This window comes from Syngnathus leptorhynchus, chromosome 2 (assembly GCF_054491065.1).
Source record: "Syngnathus leptorhynchus isolate UIUO chromosome 2, UIUO_Slep, whole genome shotgun sequence".
In the NCBI taxonomy this organism is placed as follows: Eukaryota; Metazoa; Chordata; class Actinopteri; order Syngnathiformes; family Syngnathidae; genus Syngnathus; species Syngnathus leptorhynchus.
The window spans coordinates 9,165,447-9,189,164 of NC_141196.1; the positions used below are offsets into that span (position 1 = coordinate 9,165,447).

Sequence of the window (23,718 nt, forward strand, 5' to 3'; positions counted from 1 at the left end):
TTGTACATCATCTGAGCAATGTTATATTTAGTTGTCATGGTTGAGCAGGGCTTAATAGTTTCACCATTAGCTTTCATAATGGGAAAATCATTCATCATTTAGCCACGAAAGAAGATGGGAGGGCGCGATCAAAAGGGTCAATGTCGGGTTATTAATGAGCTCAATGGTGGAATCGGACCAAAGGTATTTCATTGCATGATCCATTAAAAAGAAATCACAAGCCTTGAAATGTTAATTAGAATTCTCACGTTGCAATGTGCAATGCTTAGTCCCCTCAAGACGCCGCTGTTCCCCTTGCTTTGCTGATGGCCTCCATGAAGCCATTTTGCTACTGGGAATGATTGATCCCATTGGTTCAATTAAACAAGAGCCATCGTTCCCAAGACTCAAAAACATATGCTAGAAATGTTAACAACCTCCATGAAAAATATTTAAGAATTGATTCATCAATGCATAAATTCATAAATCAGATTACTAATTACATTTCCAGAATGCTAGATGGACCTAATGTCCCGGATGAGATGAGCTGCCACGCAGATCTGTAAGCATGAATAAAGACCGCCAAACTTTCATAACTGCAGGGCAGCTTATTCACGTCATACATTGATTGATGTGCAGTTGTTGTCACTAATCTCCAGTTTGCTAAGCAGGGCTCCTTTGTTTGAGCTGAGGTGTTAAACCGTCCGGTCAGACCATCAGTCAATTTGGTGATGTGCCGTAGGGCAGCAGCAGGTTGTTTGGGGTGGACATTTGGTTCGGTTCTGGTTGGGTTGCTATAACAGCCTTGCCGATTACTCTGCACTGTAGTACCCGATTGTGGTGACATCGAGGCTGACCTTGGAGTCACCTCCCCCGCTGCCGCACTCTCCCTTGTCGTACCACCATTTGTTTTTCAATTTGTCCAAGAGGCCTTGCTCATTCAGTTTTAAAACTGCCAGGTTAACAGCATTTCTTGAAACGATAAAACATAACTTGTAAGAAAATGCACAGGTCCGTGAGAAATCTAATGCAAAGTAATGGGTGTACCAAGCATTACGATAGGTCAGGGTAGAAAGGCTACCACTGTAGCGGGGGCTTACGCAAAGAATCTGTTAATGTTCTGGGAAAGGACAAATTGCGGTTAAGGAATTTCAGGAATATGGAGAGATAAAAGGCTCACTTAAGGTAAAGACAGTGTTAAATCTTGGAAAAGGTGGCAAGAGGGGTTTACGTAGTTTAGAACTGAAGTGTGCGGGATGGGGACACTTGTCATTGAGAAGAGAAGAAACAACAACAAACATCATGCAATTAACATTTGTCACAAGTGACAGCACAGCTTTTAAAAGGCTAAATTGAAAAGCCATCGAACCGTTAAATTAAAAGTGACAACACAACAGTCAGGTAGGACGGAAGGAGAGATGGAGAAGGGGGTGGGGGGGAGCAACAGGAAGACATAGAGAAACATGAAATGATTCTTAGCTTTAACTCTATGGTACCGATTTGATGAAAATAACCCTATCACGTGTAGAAAAACCAAAAATCCTTTCAAAGACAATGAGCGCATTACACCTTTGTATCCAAGTGCATTAAAAATCATACTACCGTTACCTCTGTGTCCATAAAAAAACAAGGAGAGGATGAGAAGAGAATGACAACAGGGGACATCAGGGTAGGTGGAATACTATAACAACATGGAGGATATTGTTATATTATTCCACCCACCTTAATGCTGAGCCTTTTGGCGTCGCCACTCCGTAGCCTTTGGAGTCGAGGTTCCCGCCCACTTTCATGGTGTCGCAGGGCTTCCGCTGCTCTATGTACTCGTTCATGGTGGACTCCAGGAGAAAGGCGAACTTGCCCTTTGACTTTCGTACCCGGGCCACGCCATCGGGTGTGGTCTTAACAAACACCGAGGGCTCGGCTGATTTCATGTACGACCACATCTTCTCGTATACGGCTATTTTGGATCGCTGTGCGGAAAAGAACAAAAGAGAAGAACCAGGTTCAGAAACAACAAACTCATTAATGTGCTGTAATGGATTTTGTGGCATTTTGAGCTTTGTGATCACTCGATTGAAAATGGCAAACAGAAGTATTAAAAGACATCCTGTAAAGCCACTGTGATATCTTGAAATACTTCTGAAAAAAACTGCTGTTGGATTTACTAAAATCACCAAGCACAAGAATTTACAAAATCCATTGCCTTGATTGAAGCCCTCCATGGCTTGTTGTCATTTTCATTTACCTGACTGTCGGTTCCATTTATATGTGCAATATTACGGGACGCACAAACAGTTTGCCAACATTTAAAGATTACTGAATGTTTGAATTTGTATTTGTAGATCTCTGTAACATCCTGACTGTGGAAGGTGTCATGCGAGCGTAGGAGAAGGCTGGTTACTCATTCACCAGAAAGCCCATCACAGACTTACTCAGATGAGCATATTCCAAGTGCCTTGGGTCAGGATTAGCCAGACAGCAAAATCTGGGTGAGTCGAGCACTATCTATGATAAACATCAATTAAATTATTCAGCGGTGTTGGATTTGTTTTGACATAAGGTGTTTCACATATTGAACAAATGCTGGTCATGAGCAAGTTTCCTGAATGTGAATATGTATATGTGCTGTCATATGTGTGCACTGCTCATTTGATCCAATTTAAAAATATATGCATGGTACTTTCAAAACAGTGTTGGATCATTTTCAAGAACTGGCAGAATCAAAGCAGCCAAAAGCTTTAAGGGTGGAGGGTGAACAAGCTGTTGAGGAAAGAACATCTGTCTGGAATACACATCAAGGTTATTATAGTTAATGAAAACGAACAAAAACAAACTAAAATTGAAAATGCACTTTGTGTAGTGCAAATGAATATGGATCATTTTCACAATTAATGCTTGGCCATGCTGTTTTACACATTCTCATTGAAATGACCTCTTGATTCAGCAATGCTTCACATACTGTAGCTGAACTGCATGCAGCAAGCTAGCATAGGATCAATTAACACCTACGTCATTAAAGGTAATAAAAACCAACAAAACAATGACAGTTCAAATTAGAAAAAAAACTTCAATAAAACAAATCCCAGCTGACAAAGGGCAAAAAGCAGAATACACTCGGAACTGGTCACTAGCCAGTCGCAGGGCACATGTAGAGATGAAGAAGCTAACACATCCACGTGCACACCGCCACTGAGCGGGAAACGATCCCACGCTGCCCGCACATAATTCAAGCGTGTGCACCCTACACCAACAGATACCCATAATATACATATTTAAAAATACATATATATATAACTAATGCTATAACTAACAAACTAAAATGTAGGAAATGACAATGACATTTTCCCCAAAATAAAAACTTATAAAATCACTCTAACTTATTAAAACTAACTAGTTAAAAAAAAAAAAAAACAAGACGATAGAAAATTAAAACCAACTATAATGAAAAATCCCAAAACTATTGACAACCTTTATTCACACTCATTATTCTCCCTGGTGAAAGGCACGCACGCACGCACGCACGCACGCACGCACGCACGCACGCACGCACGCACGCACGCACGCACGCACACACACACACACACACACACACACACACACACACACAAAACCCAATCTTGATCATAATCATTATTCTGACCTGAGTAAAAAAGTCATTAGCCCTCCATAGAAAGAATTGGTTCTGTAAATTTCAGGTAATGATGTTAAATAGAATATAAACTAGAATGATTTAACATGCGTATTGAGGTTTGTCACCATGCACCATCCAGACCAAACTCATCAGTGTCCCAAAAGCCCCCTTAACAACAACATATTCATCTCTAATGCATCTCTATTAATAAACAAATGCATTAACCTTGACCTGAGGAGAGTGCTTTACCGTCTCAATGTAATCTACAATTTGTTTGTAGGCATTTGTCATAGAGCATCAGGCTGAGGGTGAAGATGAGACAGCAGCATAACACAAATTAAAAAAAAAAAAAAAAGCCCGCATGATGAATGTCACCCTGCAAAGATGAAAATGCTTCAAGTCGGGGCATTGGCTAGTGTGGTTTAATGCAAATATGATGGATGGGAGGAGGTCTGGGAGTGTGATGTGATGTTTTTTGCTGACAATCTGGTTATATGAGCTTACAATTTACATGTGTCAAACAGCATTGAAAGGACGCTAGTTTAAAGGACGATTTCCCCAAAGACCGTAGGCTCATCTGCTCGGCTGCAGAAAAGCTCCAACACCTCCTTAAATGAAGAAAAAAGAATGGATCTAGGCATTGATTACTGACGACAGAGTGTGCTGTCTTAGTGCTTTATGAAGTCAATTCATCAATATCAGACCGAGGAAGCGGCGCGACCAAAATCTAAATAGGCCGATTGCACGGCAACTAAAGTCCTAACAGGGCTGTTCAAAGGGAAATCAAACAGAGTGAAAAATACAAGGAGAATAGCCTGGATTGTTTTTTTGATTGTGGATTTCTAATTCAACAATAAGGCAAATTTCACACAGGACTTTGTTTGACAAGGGAGTCACAAGGAAATATTCTTTCAAATTGTTTTTCCTTTTTTTTTTTTTTTTTTTTAAGTGTGGCAAATTATCCAAATTTAGTTTCTGAGTGCCACAGCCAGAAAATAAGTTTCGACCTAAAGCAGATACGAGCCGAGTATGTCTTCAGAATTGTTTTCTCATTCATCATATTCATGAATGCTTTATTTTGCCAGCTTGGGGATACGGTTAACAAGATGCAAACAGGACTCCGTTTTAGGATGATGTGGTAAACTAATTGGTGCCCTAAATGCCTCTCTCAGAGCAGAGGGAGTTATTTTGGAATAAAACATGATCTATGAAAGTCTTGTGGTACAATAGAAGAAGGAAAAACGTACTTTATTAATACCATAGTGTCTAGTTTTAAATCTACCTACCAGACAGTACTTTAAAACAATAAAGCACTGAGTTATAACTTCAACAAAAAAGCAGAATCGATTTTGTATGCAGGTGTTTGACATCAAATATGTATACCTCCTGAATGTGAACATGTGTGGGAGATCTTAGTGTAAAACACAATGTGTAAAACCCTGTTGCTGAGGTTTTTTACATTAAAACGAGTACCACCTTGTTGATAGTTTGATAGCTCCTTCCCCTGTGTGTATATTTTGAAATATACCCATAAAGAGACGTTTCCCAGTGGTAGTTGGACATTTTTGTTGGCCCAAGATGTCCAACTTGCCTGAATATAAAAGTTATTTAACTGCACAGTCAAAAAAGTAACAGTCCATTCCATTCTAAATAAGTTTCACTGATATTGATTCCAAGTTAGGAAGCTCTTGCAAGTGTCTGCCCCATAACTGTTTTTATTGCAGGTTGTTTATTTATTCAAATTCTAATTTTGGCACAGCTTTCTGACTTCAGTCTTTCCTTACCAAAAATGCCCACCGCATGTCCAGCTTTGTAAATTCTGCTTCACAATCTTCCCCTCAAAGTTTCTACTCTTTCATTGCATTGCGGGATGACCGCAATACAATGAAAGAGTAGCAATGCAATACTTAATATTCTCCATGGACTACCTTTGTGCAAAGACATACAAGTTGAGGCTCTGAGTGGTGAACTTGTGTCATGCAATGTCCCGAACTCCAACTGACATATCTTTGAAGTTTGTCCCTGAGGACAAAGCTTTGCCAGAGGCTACGCCTATCTTACAGTCATCTATCATTACTTTCGATAGTTCCCTTTTATATGCAAACAAGCTGTAATCTTTATAGAAGCTCCATCAGTCAATACTCTGCCGAAACACTACGTGACAAGGGCTCAGGGAGTTGTGTTACAAAGCGCCGACTGATTGCAGAGCAGCCTCCGGATTCCTGGAATAAATTCTCGTCTTCATGCAACTCTGGCCAGAAGCAAGTCTTTGCCGCTTAGAAAATCTACTCATTAAACCTTGTGTTGGACCATGCAGAAGCTCTAATGTCTGCGTCACAATAGCTGAGACGTGAAATTGATTTTTATGCTGAGCAGAAATGCGTTAGTGACTGCGCACAAGCTGTTGTTCCATCTTTATCATACCTGCGCATCAGTATGATGCATGTCTTTTGCCCTTGAGACTTGAATGTAAAATTCTTTTAGGGGCAAGAGATGCTTCGGGCTTATTCACGTCAGTTATTATCCTCTTTTCGTGGTCACACTGTTAAATGAGATGCATTAAGGGTCTCTGATGGGCTCTTCCTATTTTTTCACATAATTAAGCACCGGCTTCAGTCTATCATTGAAGCCACTATTACGCCCCGTATTCCATGCAGATCTGCATTTCAAAATGTAAGTCAACTAAGTTTGGTGATAGGCCCATCAAAGCTGAAGTTACACGACATGGTTCAGGTGACACATTTGGTTTCTTGTTCCAATGTGGTGTGAGCTTGACGAGCCACTGACATCTACGTACGTACAATCAAATGTATGTGTGTGTTTTGTCATTAGAAGCAAGTCCTTGGTAAGGACTTTAGACTCTTTAGGCTATTCTGTCACCAGGTAGGTCCAATAGCTAGCTTTATTCATGCAGTTGAAGGATATGAGAGGCTCGACTTTATCCCTTTGTGAATACGAATACAATCTTCTTTTAACATTTTGTTTCTGCATCTTATATACAGTATATTTGAGCTACCTCTTCTTCGTGAGACAGGTGAAATCATCAAAAATTGATATCTCATAGACTTGGCATCACATGATTACTTGGAGACACTGACATTTCCAGCTGGCTGATGCCGTATGGATCTCATTAATGCAGAGTGTAGTTTTTCCATGTCAAGCCTCTACAGCTTTAATTAAAAGTCACTCCGAATAGCAGTTCAGACATGTCATTTTCTGTTTGAACGCCGGGTTGTAAGTAGGACACCCATTCCAAAGAAGCTGGGAAAACCGTCACTTGGAGACCACTTCTCAGATATTCCGAGAGCCTGCTGTGTTGCCATTGTCAGGTTGGAAACCTAATCTATAATTGGCATCCGTCATCGTTTAGATATAAAAATACAGCATATATATATATAGCTGTACAGCATGCAGGATGAAAGGAACAGTCATTGGCAAGTGTTTTTTTGAGAGTTGCCACATTCACATCCCATGCATGTTTTGACAAGTTTGTCTTTGTAAGAAACATCTTTTTTCAAATGTCCTTTTAGTGTTTTACACAAAAGTAAGTTGTCCTTTATGTGAGGAAAATGAATATTTTCTTTTGAGCAGCTAGAAGGCTGTTTGATTATTACCCTCTACCGTTCGTTGCTCCTAATTCAAAAGATTTCACAACCGATGTTGCTGTCAACAGCAGAAATATAAATGCATGTCACTTCAAAAAAGAACTGCTGCAAGAATCATTGCCTAGTGATCATGCGGTTTGCTTTTAGAGGCTAATGCAGGTTCAGATTTGGTTAATTTACAACTTAATTGCCCTTCTGGTGCATTTGGCCGATGGACATATTGCCCATCCCATCTGCAGGCTTCTTCAGACAGCTCAGATTGACCTACAGAATCGTTCTTCATCATGTCCAATTTGCCAGCCATGGCCAGCTAACTAATTATATTTCATGATCTGACCTGTCTGAGTCTGATGTGGGAGCTTGATTAGCCTTCTGCTTTTATCACCTCAGAGTCTTGGATGTTGTTATCACACTTTCTGCTGACAGCCCCACTACCTCAAGGTTGCACACTGCAGTACTGCCGCATAAATTTCACATGTATGTCAAAAGAATTTGAGAAGCGCTTCTGTCTACACGTCTGCTATGCAGGTCAACATTTCTGCACTTGGAACAGCTGAAAAGGGACTTCGTTAATGGCCTTGTGTGTTTTTATGACTCATCAAGCCTGACAGTAACATAATGGCGTGCTTTGTGTGAGAGGTAGCAAAAGAACTACTCACCCTAAAAAACTCTTTAGTGGAACCTGAGTCCAGAGTGCCATATGCTATCTCCGTCTGCTTTGCCAGATCTTCGGCGCTCTCTATAGGAGAGACCATCCTCTCCACTGTCAAGAAGGCAGCCAGATTGGCTGTGTAGGATGAGATGATGATGAGGGTGAAGAACCACCAAACACCACCGACTATACGTCCTGAGAGAGACCTAATTGCAGATTGCCCATGAAATAGAAAACAGAAAAAAAACATTTAACAACACATGAAAGACTATCTAGCATTATGCTTGTGTGACTTTATTGTATACGGTACTTCCTAAACTTTTAACGCAAATCACGTACCTGATGCAACTGTTATACTTTGAAGCATTCGAGGTACAAATTTGTTTTATGACCTGATGAAGGCTATACCATCTCAAACTTGATTTGAATAAATTTGCCATATCTTCGGTGCTCTCTATATTGATCAGGGGTTAGGTTATATGGCTTAATATACCTTGAAACGTAATTCTAATTTTAGATATGTTGAAAAACTGGCCTGTTTCTGTGCCAGTTTGAGTATGATATGTTTAGACATGAAAAGAGAGTATGGACGTTAATCCTATCAAAGACCACATCCGATGAACCACAACAGCCATTGTGAGCAGCAACTTTTGTTTTAAGGATGAATTAATTCTTACTCAGGTCTTGATTCGGAATTGAAGATCTGAGAAAAGTTTAGGCTAATTCTGTCTTGATTTATTTTTTTGTATTAATGTGTCAGTTTGGTGGTCAAAACGTATGTCATCTTGTACCTTGGTTGAAGGTCGGTTAATCAATTAGAAATGTTTTAAGTCTTCAGGTCCTTTAAATGAATCCTAAATTACTACTTAACTGACCACTGACCCACCTTGGGGAGATGTCACAGCCCTGCTGCATGAAGGCGCCCAAAGAGAACCAGAGAGAATTGAAGATCCCAAAGTCATTGGGAGGGTCAGGGGGCATCTGAGGGTCTTTGGTCTCATCCTGTTCCTCGAGATTCCATTCGTAAGGACTGAACCGACTGACCAGGAACAGAACCACGCTCACCCCAATATAGGCAAACACTATACACATCCAGATCTCATAGGCCAGTGGGTCCAGGAAGGAGAAAACGCCAGGCTTGGACTTTTGAGGCTTCTTTATCATAATGGAGATGCCCAAACTCATAAATGGCTTGGAAAAGTCTATCACTTCCTCTCGAACCAGAGTAATGGTGAGAGGTGCGACAGCTATATCTGCTCTCTGGAAACAGGAACATGCACAGTGATCATTAGTTATGACCTGCATGAAATGTCATGGGTGCACATGTGAATTGCTGCAGCTGAAAACTTGCAAGTAAAGGAGAAAGTCATTGCATATTTTAAATCAGTTAGCTAATCGAAAACAGAAGGACAGACTTCTTAAAGCAGGCTGCAAAACACACAACAAAATAATACTTTCCCCATGGCCTATAGATTTGAAAGTAAAAAAGAACATTGAATCAAAGTGAAGTTCATTTGGTTGAAAAAAAGAAACCAGCATTTGGACTGTAAGAACAACAAAAAAGCTGGCTCGCATTGTAGACAAATGTAGTCTAGTGACACATCATGCTAACTTGGCATCCTAAGCGTTCACTACTCATACTGCAGCTAGATTTGCTAATAACCCTTGGCAAAGACACATAACTAACTTATGGTGACAAAAACATGGTCATTTAGAGAAGAGAAGCTTGAGCATAGGAATGAACAAAACAGAAATATATCACTGTGTGAGCAATTAATTGAAATTTTAGTTCTCTAATTAATACTAGTCATACTTTTAACATCAACAATATGACATGCTCTCAGTTACAAACAAGTGATAAGCCTTATGAATTCTAAATGCTGCAAAAATATAAATATTTTTTAAAAAGTAATGTTTCAAAATACAGTAGCTTCCCTTTTAATAGACACAAATTTTATGAAAATAACACACATTTATAGCCTGTACTGTTCATAATTGACATTTGGTTGTGAAATTGACAAAACATCATCTTGTGCCAGACTGAAAATGTGTACATGGTCAACTGCGAAGGAGCACAAATAGACCCAATAAATACCATTGTTTTCTTTCCCCTGTCAACACACCTTTGTGAGGGGCCATAACCATTTAATCCTTGCGCAGCCGTAAGCAGCGCTCAGTCAATGGCCGAGGAAATAAAGCAATAGCAGCCTCAGGCCTAACCTTTAAAAGACAACTAAAACCTAATTAATTTAACGGTCAAAAGGTCAAAATGTACACAACTATTAGTCTCGGCCCACCTGCTGTAAAATTATGGGCTGGTAAAGACCTAAGGGTGTCACGAAAGATCTATTTTCTCTCTCTATCCGTAGCACATCAAACCATGCAATCTAGCAGGCTGATGATTGGGAAATTGAACAGATGAGGAGGCAAAACCCTTTTGCATTTTCTACTGGGCTCCGATTCAACTTTTACGAGTCACACACGGACATTGGAGGCATTGTTGGTGTTGCAAGAGCCTGAGCTCTGTCAGACTTGAAACATGGCATGACCCATTGCTAATGTGTGAGCCTCAACCTTTATAGAGTACAACACATATGGATCTTGTTGTCTCTAACCGCGAGCCACCATTTAACTGTTGATTTTGTCATCTGTGAATTTACAATGTGGCATATTCATCATACACATCAAACACTGAACACAATTACACAGTCACTTCAAAGGGAAACAATCCATCTCTCATTGAAGTGATTACACAGTCTTTGCCATATGGACTCGTTGTTTTCATGTACTTACCTTGCTTTCGCCTGCAAGAAAGGAAGATTTGTAGGCTAAGCAAGACGGAATAATTGCAGTGAACAGCACTGAGAAATGATTTCATTTTCTCCGTCTCAAGATGATCACCAACCCCTCCCGTGCTTGAGGCTGCGCTGGACAAATTCCAACAAGACCGAGCAGCATTAAGACTTTGTAGCGGGCAATAGCCGCTGAGTTGTTGGTGATAAGCTTGAGACAGAAAAATGAGATCTCCTCTCATGTTGAAGTTCCTTGCAAACTGTCATGTAATCAGTGAAAAACGAGGCTCCCAGTACTCACCCCATAGACCAGTTCACCCACCATCCCGTTCCACGCCTTGGTCTCGGGGTCTCGGGCTCCATACTTCCCATCCATTACTATAGACAGTTTGTACTTAATTCCAACATGTTTGGCAATCTCAGATGCTAAATCGACGCAGTAGCCTTCATATCTGTCATTCCCCTCCAGATGCATATAATTTTTCTTGTACATCACATAAGGAGCTTCCTGTTGGTTCAAACACATACTGGTTTACTCACCGCTTGGCACATATTCAGTTTAATACACAGCATGCGCTCATTTGAACCTGTGCTCTCACACTCACGCACACATTTAACATACTACATACTAGACTCGTTGCTATATCCTCTTCCATGCAGTCATGCAGAAAGAGATGATGCATTGCAAATGCACATATATGCTCTGATAACAGCAGCGTGGTGCCGTGGACACGCAGCTGTTATCAAGACATGGAAGCCAGCACACACCAAGCCCAATGCACGCAACCCAATTTGAGTGCAACTCTGTGGAATCTTAAGGAGGAGTGAAGGAAGGGAGAACATACTTAAACTCTTTCCACCAGCTGATACTGTATTGTGCCTCTGTCCTGACAATGTGCGACCTGAACCGGTCCAGTTTTCAGTAATGCTTTGTTGGAGCGACATGCTATCTGGGTTTTGTTTGACAGATACGCGTCTACATTCTTTTGTGTACCATGGAATGAACAGAAAGCATTTTTGTTCTTTGTTAGCGCTGCACTATATTGTGTTACTCTAGGATGTTATGCTATGGTGTTGGTGTTGACATTGGTGCTTTTTACATAGCTGATGCAGCAGCCGGATAGGGCTTTACAACTATCTACCAAAATGAATGGTATCACTTGGTGGAAAACTGTCTTTAGGGTGTGTTTACACAACATCATAGTTTTCAAATGTTCTTCTTGCACCTGGTGTCAAAAAGATTCCTTGTTCACACAACCTTGCAAAAACAACTGAAAGCGTCCCAAAAAAAGGAGGCTCGCCACGGCGAAGCTGGCAATGTCGATTTTTAAAGAAATCGTTTCTGGTCTTGGCCGCCATTGTATTTTGAATCTCTTTTGTCAGCATTTGCGGGGGCTCAGCCAAAGCTGAACAACTTTTTACTGTTTTGTGTTAAAACCAATGTTGTGTAAATGGCCCTTACTGTGAACAGAAGGGGAGTACAGAGAAGCATAAAGGGCTGGGGAGTCATTAGACAGGCAAGGTCAGCACAGTGGTGGCTGAGGATGGGAATGGGGATGGGTTTCACAAGTAAATGCTAGTGACAGGAGAGAGATCAGAGTGCCCAATCTTATGTCAACATATTCAAGCTCATTGCACCACTGTGCACTTAATGGTTGTTCCCCCCACCCCCCCTTAAAAAAAAAAAAACACTCAAAGTGATCACAAATATAATAAGCTGTAGCTTTACAGAAACAAATACGCAAACCCACTCCCTGTATGAAGGAGTTAGAGCAGGAGCGTGCTAGGTTTTCATCTCCCTTTCAAAATGCTGGTGCAGCTTATCTTTTCTCTTCCCGAGCACATCATCATTAACAAACAATAGGGCTGCTCAGGAGAGCGGGCATCGTCATTACAGCCGCACGCAATTAGAGTGCAAGTGGGAAAGCAATGGTTTGTTTGTTCAGTGCTGAACACATCCCCTCACCTCAGAATCCGTCAAGTCTTTCCCCCAGTTAACGCATCTTATCTACTGACTGAATTTCTCATCTTGAGATTTCCTCCTAATGAGTGTGGTGAGCTTGACTCCAAATATGCGCTTTTCATTTACAGCCATTGTTGCTCCGAAGGTTTTGTGTTATAGTAATTTCTTACCATGTAATTATCATACAATTACCAAATTGGAGTTCAACACAGAACAAACGGGAGGAGCAATAGAAGGAAAATAACAATAACAAGGAAGAAATACCACAACTTCCTATTATTTGGCTTTTCCCAGCTCGGAAAAAGACACGGCATTATCATCCTGAGGTCATTCCTTCGGCCAGTCGATCCCAAGTGTCATTGAACATTTACTTGATGAAGACAGACAGGTCTACTTACGTATGTAACTGATGGAGTCAACCATTATTATTGATACCATTATTGTGATGTCACTGCTACGACAGGCCACTGAAGTATGGAAACTCAAAATGCTTTGACACCCACACGGATACAGTTGAAACACTCCCCCGTCACGGGTCGACTGTTTCAACATGTAGTGAGTGGATGGAAAGCAACACAAAAAAGATGTGGTTCTACCCGCCCAGGACAGAATGTATCACTCATTGGCAATCAACACCATGACCTTGAGTGGGAGAATACGTGAAACATTTCAAACAATTTGGAAAGTGTACCATAATAGTAGTGACCACAATCGTTCGGTTTTCCACTGAGGAGTCGTTGGTGACCTGCGGATCCATTATATTTACAAAGCGTGTGAACTCGTTCCAGTACCCGATCTGTAAAGAGAGAATTTTGATTAGTGCTGCTGCAATTACGAATGACTACATGGGCAACAAACCTGACAATTACCCCAACCTGAAAATGAAAGAAGAAAACAAAATAATAGTACACTATCAGTAAAACTTTTAAATGATGGGATTAACATGTTCATTATATTTATTAGAGCATGGTCATTTGAATCAGGTGTATTGGAGGAGGTAAACATGTAAAGAATGCAGGATAGTGGCCTTTGAGTACCAGATTTGGGCATCCCTATATTAGAGGTTTTAATGTAACAACTTGGAGGTGACTACTGAACAGGGCAGAAGGCCTTAAGACCACAATTTCACCTAACCAGGTTGAGGGTTGTCGACGTAAAACAGTGTCAGTATGGAGAAACTGCCTTAAGTTTGTGAGGACATTTTGGTGGGAATGAAAATCTCAGTGTTTCACCTTAAATGGAATGTAATATATAACTCATTCAGTATACCTTTGCATAATGAAACCACAACAAATGTGTTTCCATATTGTATGAATCTATAATCATGAATTTAGTATGGCCCTTGGAGGGCCTCAGAATAAATGCAAATGTTGCCTTAAAAGAACAGTGCCCATGCTTGGTTAGGCCTTAAGGACCATTGTGCTGAGTTCTTTAAAACAATGCCTTTCCCAGATGGTTGCAGCATGTACCATTGTAGAAACAAATGAGAAGAATGTTAAAACGAATTTGGTGCAGCGACGTGACTAATTATAACATTCAAAATATGGGATTAACTCTTAAATTTGGCCTTGCTTTTTTTTTTTTTATTCTATGCTGCGACTACTAAATTGCTTCCCTGCAGTAGATAAGAACAAGGCAGACAACTTAAATCCCTCCCATTTTCAGTCTCCCAGGTTTGATGGTAAATAATTGATATTCCGCCCTGTGAACTGCATACATGCTTAATAATTTAGCATATCATTCCAGTGGCTGTACAGTTTCTTCTGTGAGACCCTGTCATGGTAGTTACTCTGCATTCTGCTGTACAGATGCTTAACTCACACCAATGTCAAGTGTTTGTTTGCCCATCTGAAATAATGGCTGCTCTGGCTCACGATGAAACGCCTTGCATATGTTGCTGCCAGTGTTCTAACTGTTGTTGGCTCAGATTTTCACATTCGCATCTGGCCTCCATTTTTTTTTCCCCTCCCGTCAGATCTTTAAATATTTGGGCCAGGCAGGTGTTAAAAAGAAGGAGAAAAACATTTACACGCCGAGTAGAGGTGCTAGAATTTGCTGGGGCTGCTCAGAATGTATTGTAATTGTTTGCGTGGTGTTAGACACCTGAAATGGTTTATTCCTTCCTGTCTGCATGCTCATGGGATGAGAGTCGTGGAATGAGACTCGTGTCATGGAGCACTGGTCCAGAGGCAAAGTCCTGATTTCACCCTGAGTGGCTGGGACACATATCAGCCCCATACATCACTCGTGACAGTCACAGCTTGCAGGCCTCCTTCTCTCGCTGCTGCTGGGCTGACTTGGCCTCACACTCCTGACAAACTGCTGCCCAACTCGTCTTCAATGCCCTCGCTGCCTCGCATTCACCCTGTGACCCCCTTCCTACCCTCCCCCTCGTAACCCCCACCGGATCTCTGCTCATGGCTTCTTTTTTAGCTGTAGGGGTAGCGTGATGCTAATTGAAGTGTGAGTTTTATAGGCCTCAAAGGCCGGCGGTGTAATCATGTGTCATATTGGACCCGATCACACTCATGAAAAAAATCACAGCTGTCTCTTGGAACTGGGTGAATTATGAAATAAAGCCAGAGGTTATTATATGTTATAATTTGAATGCATGACTGGGAATTACCATTTTAAAGGCGAGTCAGAGAGATTCTCTGATCTTTTTACAGTAATTGGTTATTTGAATGGTAATTACTGCCAGAAGAGGGCCAGAAATCATACCTGCACGATCACATGACATTGGAATACTCTTTCATCTTTCATGGCGGGGCACTTTAAGCAGTCTGATTGCAGGCTGTGCGTGATTTGTGTGCATTCTAACACTTGTCGTACCTCACAGAGCTGCTATCCAACAGAGGTAGACAACTGAAGACTGCTGCTATTCTCATGACACGGAGAGCCCTTAGCATTTCAATAAATGTAGGAAATGGCTTATTTGATATTGTCACACAATCTTCTAGCACAATACACATGCATGTTGAAACATGTGGTCACCATTCATGAAGTCCAATTTGAAATTTACAGTTCTGATGGCCATCAACCATTGATGTATGCAAGCATTTAGGTGTGTGTTGATTGGGGGTGTACATAATAACCAATTAATTTATTCATTGTGTAGAAATATTTTTGATGACTCATGTCTTGATGCAACTGAGTCAGAGTTGAGTGGATTATTTGTAAGCAGCAGAGGCGCAGTCGATTCACTCTCAACTAGTTTGTGATCTGAAGAACATAATTTAGCCTACTCAATTGAAATTCCACTCACTTATGTTATTAATGGTGTTCCTCAAGGTGCCGTTGTGGGCCCCTTTTGTTTATAGTCTACTACTTTCCTCTTGGCCACATTCGTGCTGTAAATTGAATGATACCCAGCTCTATCTAGCCAAAAAAAAACACTATCACCCAATGACTTTTCCAATTCTTTTCAGGAAATCAAATCCCAGTGCACACACAACTTTCTAAAAGTAAACATACATTTAAACCAAATTGGAAAGCAGGTTAGCAAAGTTAGCACAATAGTAACTGCATTTTTTTCCTTTGTCTTGCTTTTTTGTAATAAATTAAAGGCTGAATCCCACTGGGTGCAAAGGTTTGCCAATGTTTGTGAAAGTAGTGACTTGATTTTTTTCAAGTCATAAACTAGATCACAAACTTTGCTACTTTTGTAAACACTTGCAAACCTTTGCTGCTAAGTGGGTTATGGGCTTACGACTGTGTTCATATTGACCCATAAGATCTAGTAAGCTGATGCTAGCATCCATCCATCCATTTTCTGTACCGCTTTGTCCCCACGGGGGTCACGGGCGTGCTGGAGCCTATCCCAGCGGTCGTCGGGCAGTAGGCGGGGGACACCCTGAACCGGTTGCCAATCGCAGGGCACACAGAGACAAACAAACATCCGCACTCACGCTCACACCTAGGGGCAACTTGGAAATCTCATTCGGCCTACCAACCATGTTTTTGGGATGTGGGAGGAAACCGGAGTGCCCGGAGGAAACCCACGCGGGCTCGGGGAGAACATGCAAACTCCACACAGGGAGGGTCGGAGGTGGAATTGAACCGGCACCCTCCTAACTGTGAGGCGGACGTGCTAACCAGTGCACCACCGAGCCGCCTATGCTAGCATTCACTATTTCCAAATTTATTTGTTCCTTTTATTATTATTATTATTTTTAATTTTCATAACCAATGTCTTTCCTTAACTATTAATGAGCAAAAAAAATATTTTCCCCTCACGTTATCTAAAACGGTGACGGCCTTTGTTCTTACCTTTCTCGGCCCACCTAATTTCATCTCATACACATCTATGGTGTAGTTGGTTCGACGGCCATAGTTGTCAAACTGAATGTTGCCTGTCATCCCCTTCACTTGGACCTGTCATGTGACACACACAGACAGAGATCACTTTGCATATATAGCTGATATTCCAGTGCTCGTGTCCTTGGAGCTATTGGAGTGTGCACAGTCTGTTAATCAAATGATGAACTGGATTCATTTTAATAAAAGATGTAGTTTTATGGTAATGAGGGTCTGAATTTGAGTGAGCTCTGCACAAAGATATCTGGTGGCAGCGGCAGCAGAACAGCTCCACGCTCGCTTTCCTTCTCTGTCACTTTCCATCTTTATCTCACGCTGGTTCACTATCTCTCTGCTTCGCTTCTTTCAGTTTTTTCCCCACTCATTCATTTGCCTCGTCCTTCCTCCCCTACCGTTTTCAGAGCTCTCTCGATATCGATGCCTTGGCTCCAAGGTACAGCGGGATTGGCAAGGCAGTCTCCGGCGCTGCCACGGCGAGAGACGTCCACACGTTGACGCCGCAGGTAGCGGAAGGCCTCTGCTATTACCAGGATGGCATCATGTGTCAGCGCTGAAGTGTACTGTAATCGAAGAAAAAAACAATAACACAGGCGGAAACAGAGCGGGCTTGGATTGCTGAACTATGTACGGCAGGGAAGCAGATCAGTTTTCTTTCCAACACAGTAAATTGGACTGTCTTTGTCATTCGTCTCACAAGTTCAAAATACCTAGGCAGGTGATAGAACTAAAAGGTTGTTGGTTTGACTCCCACCTCCCTGTCGTCCTATCCTTAGGCAAAAGACTGATGACCTGGTGGCTCATGAACCTGAATGAGCATCTGGGGACTGAATGAGAGAGCTTTGAGTACTCTGAAGCCACACAAATACTAGATAAATGCATTTGTCTCAGCAATCTAATCAGCCAGATTGGATTAGAACTTCTACTCATGTGGTCAGAATCTCTCTCAAAACTTTTCGTGCATAATTTGCAGGAGGCCAGCGCATCGATATGGGATCTTATTCCCCACGCACGTCCCCTTTAACTTACCCTGACCTTTTCACCAGTGACGGCTTGAGCAACTTGTTTTTTGGGGGGGGGGACTGCGGCAGCATGACAAAATCTAATTAAATGCCATTCAAAATCCATTTCTTTCTGGCTCATTGTTTAATTAGATGTAAATTGAAGCTACGATATAACCTCAGTTCACATTGCTTATCGATATATTGATTGTTAGGGGGATGCAAAGTAGAGGAAATAAAGAGCAGAAGGAAGACATAATGACAAAGGCAAACAGAGGATGAGAGGAAAGAAAAACCACGACAGAGGTAACTTCAGAGGGAGCGATCGTTTTACTTTGCATGCGGAGTGAAAGGCCTTCCAATCAAAGTACCTTCAGAGGAGCATTCCTGGCTTCTGGGAATTCTCTTTCATCTAGCCGCTCCCAGCGCTGCATAAACTGCTGCACAATAGGGTTCTCAGGGTTGACTATCTGAAACCCTGAAATGTTGGCTCCTCCAGCAAAGACTTTGTCCAGACTCACGTTGGAAAATCCCTGAGATGAGAGGGGAAAAGGGGGTTGGCAAAAACTTGTCTAACTTGTGTTTCTTTGAGTTTTTTTTATTTTTATTACTGATGCTTGAGATACACTACAAATATATTAGCGTTATTAGCGTAACAATTTAACAGAACCAAAAGTTGTAACGTAGTATTGTGGCGCTTCAGAATGCGCTCACTTGGAACCAGTCACAAGGAGTCGTGTTATATACCCAATGACAAAACTCCTTTCCACTCTGTTTTTCTTTGCGTTTGGGTCATTTTTTATTTGAAAATACTGTCAGTTGGGGCTGGCCCCTGAGCAAGATCTTTGGTGTGCTGTCTAATTCTGCCAATCCTGCTTCACGCAATGTTAAACAGACTTGGCAGATACACCCAATGCCCAAGCAGAAAATCAAACAAAACTTGGCTTGAACAGTATGCGGTCGCTGGTTGCCTAAAAATTAATCAGACTGAAATATATATTTTGTGCAACTTAGTAATGTGTTTGTTTGCTTCTTCTACTAAAACCTTTCTTTCCATTACTTCTTTTTATACCTCCCAAGTTTTCTTCTAATTTGCAAAACCATCAGCAATACCTAAAGTAAAAAACCCTCTTTTAAATATGCAATTTAGCAGCTGTTTTTAGATCTTAAGTGAAACATTGCAATCTCAGTAGATCATGCACACCACACACAATAACCGCACACACAAGTTGTTCAAGTGAACCTGAAATTTAACAGCCATACTATATAATTTTTGGGATCTTAGAAAATCTGGCCTATATTAGTTGGATTAATAGTACATCCGACATGTCTCTTTATGCTGTAGAGACATTGTCAGATTTGGAAAGTATCTGTCACTTTACAATCCAATTATTCTTTCATGTATCTAAACAAAAGTTTTCAATCTGAGCAGTTGCCTTTGCAGCCATGAGAACTGTATAACCACAATTTCAATCAGGCAAAATATGAGTGGGATCACTCAAACATGTCCAAGTGAACATTTCTCCTACCCAAGTGAGTGGACTGCAGCCGAAAAGCTGTCCTCCACAGGCAATTGAAAAACATTTACTGCAATTTCCTCTTGCCTGTTGGCCTATTTATACTGCACAGTCAAATTTATTAGAACTTGCATAACATTGTTTTACGGCTATATCGGTATTGATAAGATAATGGGTCAAATGTGAACCATTTAATGCATGCATGTCGAATGTGTTTTGGGCGTGTGCCATTTTGGAACCTCTGTGTCTGCATACAGCAAAAAGCAGGTTCCATGCCCTGCAGCGTCTCAATTACTACTTACAAGATTGGACAGAATGTAGTGGTAGCCACGACTGTTCTTCCCCAGGGCCACAACCTATTGGAGAAAAACATGAGTACAGTCAACCATCCATGGCTCGAAAAATAAGAATCACATATTTTATAAGCCACTAAACAAATAAAACATAATTGCTTTAGGTTTTCTCAGCACATTGTCTTCAACTGAGGTGAAATATTACCTATGGAAGAACAAAAGACAAGTGGTAGAAATTAATTGTGGTGGCGCCGATAATGAGCGACAACCACATCTTTGACCGTTGCGCTCCATTTGAAGTCATAACTGAGGTGCCACTGTTGGACAGAAAGGAGAACTAGAAAGGTAGAAAATGACATATTTAAAGCAATTTACAGTGAGACAGAGAGATGTACTGTGGATCCCACTCTGCTTTGAAAATAACACACCTTTGCGGCATAAAAGCGCGTTTCAACCCACGCAGCCTGTCTGAAAATAGTAAGTGCTGTTCTATGCCTTTCCATCACACTGCTACCAATCATGCTGCTCTTATGCTACATATTCCTCCCACTGTCGATTATTTTGTTGATTAGTCTGACAGTTGCGCTTCATGTAGTCCAGACGCTATTGCAAAACATACATATGCATAACAAGGTGGACAACAGCCATACAGGAAAATATAATACTGTGCATGACTTCTGTGTTTTGGTTTTCTTTTGCCCTATAGACAGTGCAACGCAGGTGTGTAGCAACATTGGCGTGTTTGCGTTCTTCTTTCTTTGTCATGACAACTAATGGGCTATTAAACAAGATATGGACTAAAGCAATAGGACCCTTAACCGACCAAGTTGACATTTGCAGCTTCAGTATAACAGTTAATTTTTTTTAGGGTCACATTTCTACAAGGTGATGTTGCAGAGGTTTGAGCTCTCTTCTACACCAAACCTTTCCAACCATAAATTTATGACAGGGTTTTCCCAAACTATTTTAAGACTGACAGAATAAAATGTGACTCAGTTTTAAGCATAAACAAGCTTGAGGAAGATGTAATGCTTTGTTGGTTGATAAGGAAAACTGCACAATCAATTTCCATAGAGTTTTGGGCGAGGTAGGCAAATTTAGCTCTGAAAAAAGTTTGAATTTGTGGTGTAGAAAATGACTAAGAAAAATATTGTGAAGCAAGGCAAATGTATGTTTATCTTTTGCGACTGAAGTGTCCGCACACTCCAAAAGAATCAACAGTAGACTCCCATCTGTCCATTCATAAAGTCTGGATTTAGTCTCTAGTCTCTAACTAAAAAACACAATAATGAAGTGCCAAATTGTTTTCTAGTGAATTTTCACATTGTTCCAGATTACTAGCAACAAAAACATCCTTCTCAACACAGAAGAAAAAGTGGGAACATTAGCCCTCATTTATTGTGGAGGTTAGATTCCGGAAGCCCCCACAATAGATGGAAATCCACCAAGTAGCTTTGTACAAAAAAACAACAACACAAAATATACATGTGAGATACCATCGTCACATCCTATTCTGTAATATCCGTGAATTTTAATGATTGTCCATTTAAATGTTGGGGTCTGGCCTTTTGAGTGTCCTTAGAAATGCAAGTGTAGACCTGGTCTTGTTGACTTAGAATAGCGCTAGTTTACCATTAGCAACTCTGAATGAGCTGATTACATCTTTGTCTTCTGAGCGTTTCTTCAATACAGCGAGTGGGAGCGCAACGGTGCCTGTGTTGATCTTCGACCACCTTTGGAGAGTTTACAGTTCATTCGAACTAGCGGTTGTAAGGGAAAGTAAATTACCCAGCATGTTAAACCTTTTAAGCATAGACGTGCAGTTGCTCAGCCAGTTGTCCGTGCCCTACTGAATGCCATTCTAATATTGTGTTTCTTCTAGTAACTGAGCTGGAATAATTTACATCATGAGACTATCCTACCATCTTTTATTCAGCAATAAATAATTTCACCTTCACTATGCTGCTTTTGATTTGACCCGTAAGCTCTGGAATAGTGCAAACAATTTAAAAGTTGCTACGTCTTTAATGGGGTACTCTTATAAACTTAACAAACCGCTCCCCTCTTCACAACCCGTCCACCTAGGACTTAACATTAGATTTTCCTTGAGAGCGGTGCAATTGGGGTAAGCACATTGTTCACTGTCAAGTCGTTTGGGAGGGTCAGTGTTCTGTGACAACTTCCCCATCGTTATGGCTTTAAACTCGAAGCACTGCAGGATGTCAGACCGAGGTGGCTATCAGAATCCATCAGTGTGCATCTAATGGCTCTTTTTATAATGTTGCATCCACTTTCCACTGTAAATGTTCGTCTTCTTTTTACTGGAATCCTGCATTTTATCATTCTAACCTTGACTTTGGCCATAAGCCTCGTCACACCTGCCCTGGAGCGGGCCAGCCAAAAGTCCCGTCCCACTACCAGCCCGCAGCTTGCTGTCTGACTTGCAGTAGTGGCACGCGACAACCTTGGCATGGAGCATAGCCAGCTTCTTGTACTGTCAACTCATTTAATGAAAGACATTGCTCACAATGTATTACTGTATTAAAAAAGAAAAAGAAAACAGCCACTGCGGGGAACAATAAACTATCTGCAAATGGAGTAAATGAGAAACTATTATCTTTTGTGTGCTTTCATTTGAGCATTGACTTTGTATTATTATCAAGGGCGGAAGATCAACCTTCAATTTGTGAGAACACATGCAATTGACATCTCTGCCTTAGCAAACCAAATGCTAATTTGGTCCTCTTTCCCTTCAAATTGATGTCTTCTTCCAAAAGAGAAAGCTAATTTAAATCCAGTTGACGTTGTCACCATTCTCCCTGAATTGATTCCCGTTGCTTTTAATACACACATACAAACACAAACCTGCTTTCATTTGAGCATTGACTTTGTATTATTATCAAGGGCGGAAGATCAACCTTCAATTTGTGAGAACACATGCAATTGACATCTCTGCCTTAGCAAACCAAATGCAAATTTGGTCCTCTTTCCCTTCAAATTGATGTCTTCTTCCAAAAGAGAAAGCTAATTTAAATCCAGTTTACGTTGTCACCATTCTCCCTGAATTGATTCCCGTTGCTTTTAATACACACATACAAACACAAACCTGCTGTCATTATTCCCTTTCACGGTGACACAGGAGTAACGGAAAGTGTTTTGTGTGTCTACCTACTCTATAATATAATTCCTCTTTTTCATGGCCACTTGCAAATTGATCCAACAGTCCTGTCTCAGTTCTAGCCTGGAATTTTCCCAAAAAGCCCAATGACGACAGACAAGCAAAGCAACTATGATGACCTTGACTTCACCCTCATGTAGTCTGCCAGGCACACAGAGAGCTCTAAGTGTAGAGCTACAGCTTCACACTCTCCTCTAGTGTTGACCTTTTCAATGCTGGCTGTGCTGCAAGACAAGAAGCAGCTCTGATAATGATAGCCTCCACAGTGTTTGTACACATCTCACACACACTTCTTAGGCATATGGACAATGACCTACAGACACATTCAAGCACAGGAGTCTCCAAACATTTTCCTCCAATGGCTGTATATAGTCTAATAGAAAGATTCAACTGCCACTCTTAAATGTTTTGACTTTCTATCAATCAAACATGGTACGACCGACCGACCGACCGACCAACCAACCAACCTAAATTTACATATTGCACATTTTTTTGTGTAACGTAGTTGATATGCTCACAAATCGGACTTTGACACTAAGCAGAACGTGCAGTAAACACTTTTTGTTTCTGAAACTGAATTATCCTGACTCTCTACAGTTTTTATACTGTCATTATTTTAGCTGTAAAAGAATTATTTATCTTTGCATATGGATAAAAGTTCATTAATAGTAGCAACAGTAGTCCATTACTCACATCCCCCCACTTTTCTGACCATCACATTTCTAACGGTGCCCACACCCACTTCTTTTTTCCAATATTACTGCGGGCCATGTCACAAATTATTTTTAGTGCA

General features: G+C 41.0%; 2 protein-coding genes across 5 annotated transcripts in view; one reads left to right on the forward strand and one right to left on the reverse strand.

The window, feature by feature from the left end:
* Positions 1-23,718, forward strand: part of LOC147060612 (neuroligin-3-like) — a 322,266-nt gene that overhangs the window by 53,032 nt on the left and 245,516 nt on the right. For 2 of the 4 annotated variants that reach the window (XR_015065494.1, XM_085905848.1), the window contains exon 4: positions 2,322-2,468. The gene's annotated coding sequence lies outside the window, so the exon portion shown is untranslated. Of the gene's footprint in view, positions 1-2,321; positions 2,469-2,670; positions 2,804-17,340; positions 17,602-17,712; positions 17,829-23,718 lie in introns of those variants that run through there. The other 2 variants (XR_015065493.1, XR_015065492.1) reach the window with 2 other exon arrangements.
* The window catches only part of gria3b (glutamate receptor, ionotropic, AMPA 3b), a 74,355-nt gene that overhangs the window by 5,714 nt on the left and 44,923 nt on the right, over positions 1-23,718 (reverse strand). Inside the window, exons 5-13 of the mRNA XM_085905850.1 lie at positions 19,757-19,810; positions 18,309-18,470; positions 17,332-17,499; positions 16,892-16,996; positions 13,314-13,418; positions 10,961-11,167; positions 8,754-9,127; positions 7,875-8,073; positions 1,702-1,949 (exon numbers count right to left, since the gene is read on the reverse strand). Coding sequence (XP_085761976.1) covers positions 1,702-1,949; positions 7,875-8,073; positions 8,754-9,127; positions 10,961-11,167; positions 13,314-13,418; positions 16,892-16,996; positions 17,332-17,499; positions 18,309-18,470; positions 19,757-19,810 — 1,622 coding nt within the window. The remainder of the gene's footprint in view (positions 1-1,701; positions 1,950-7,874; positions 8,074-8,753; positions 9,128-10,960; positions 11,168-13,313; positions 13,419-16,891; positions 16,997-17,331; positions 17,500-18,308; positions 18,471-19,756; positions 19,811-23,718) is intronic.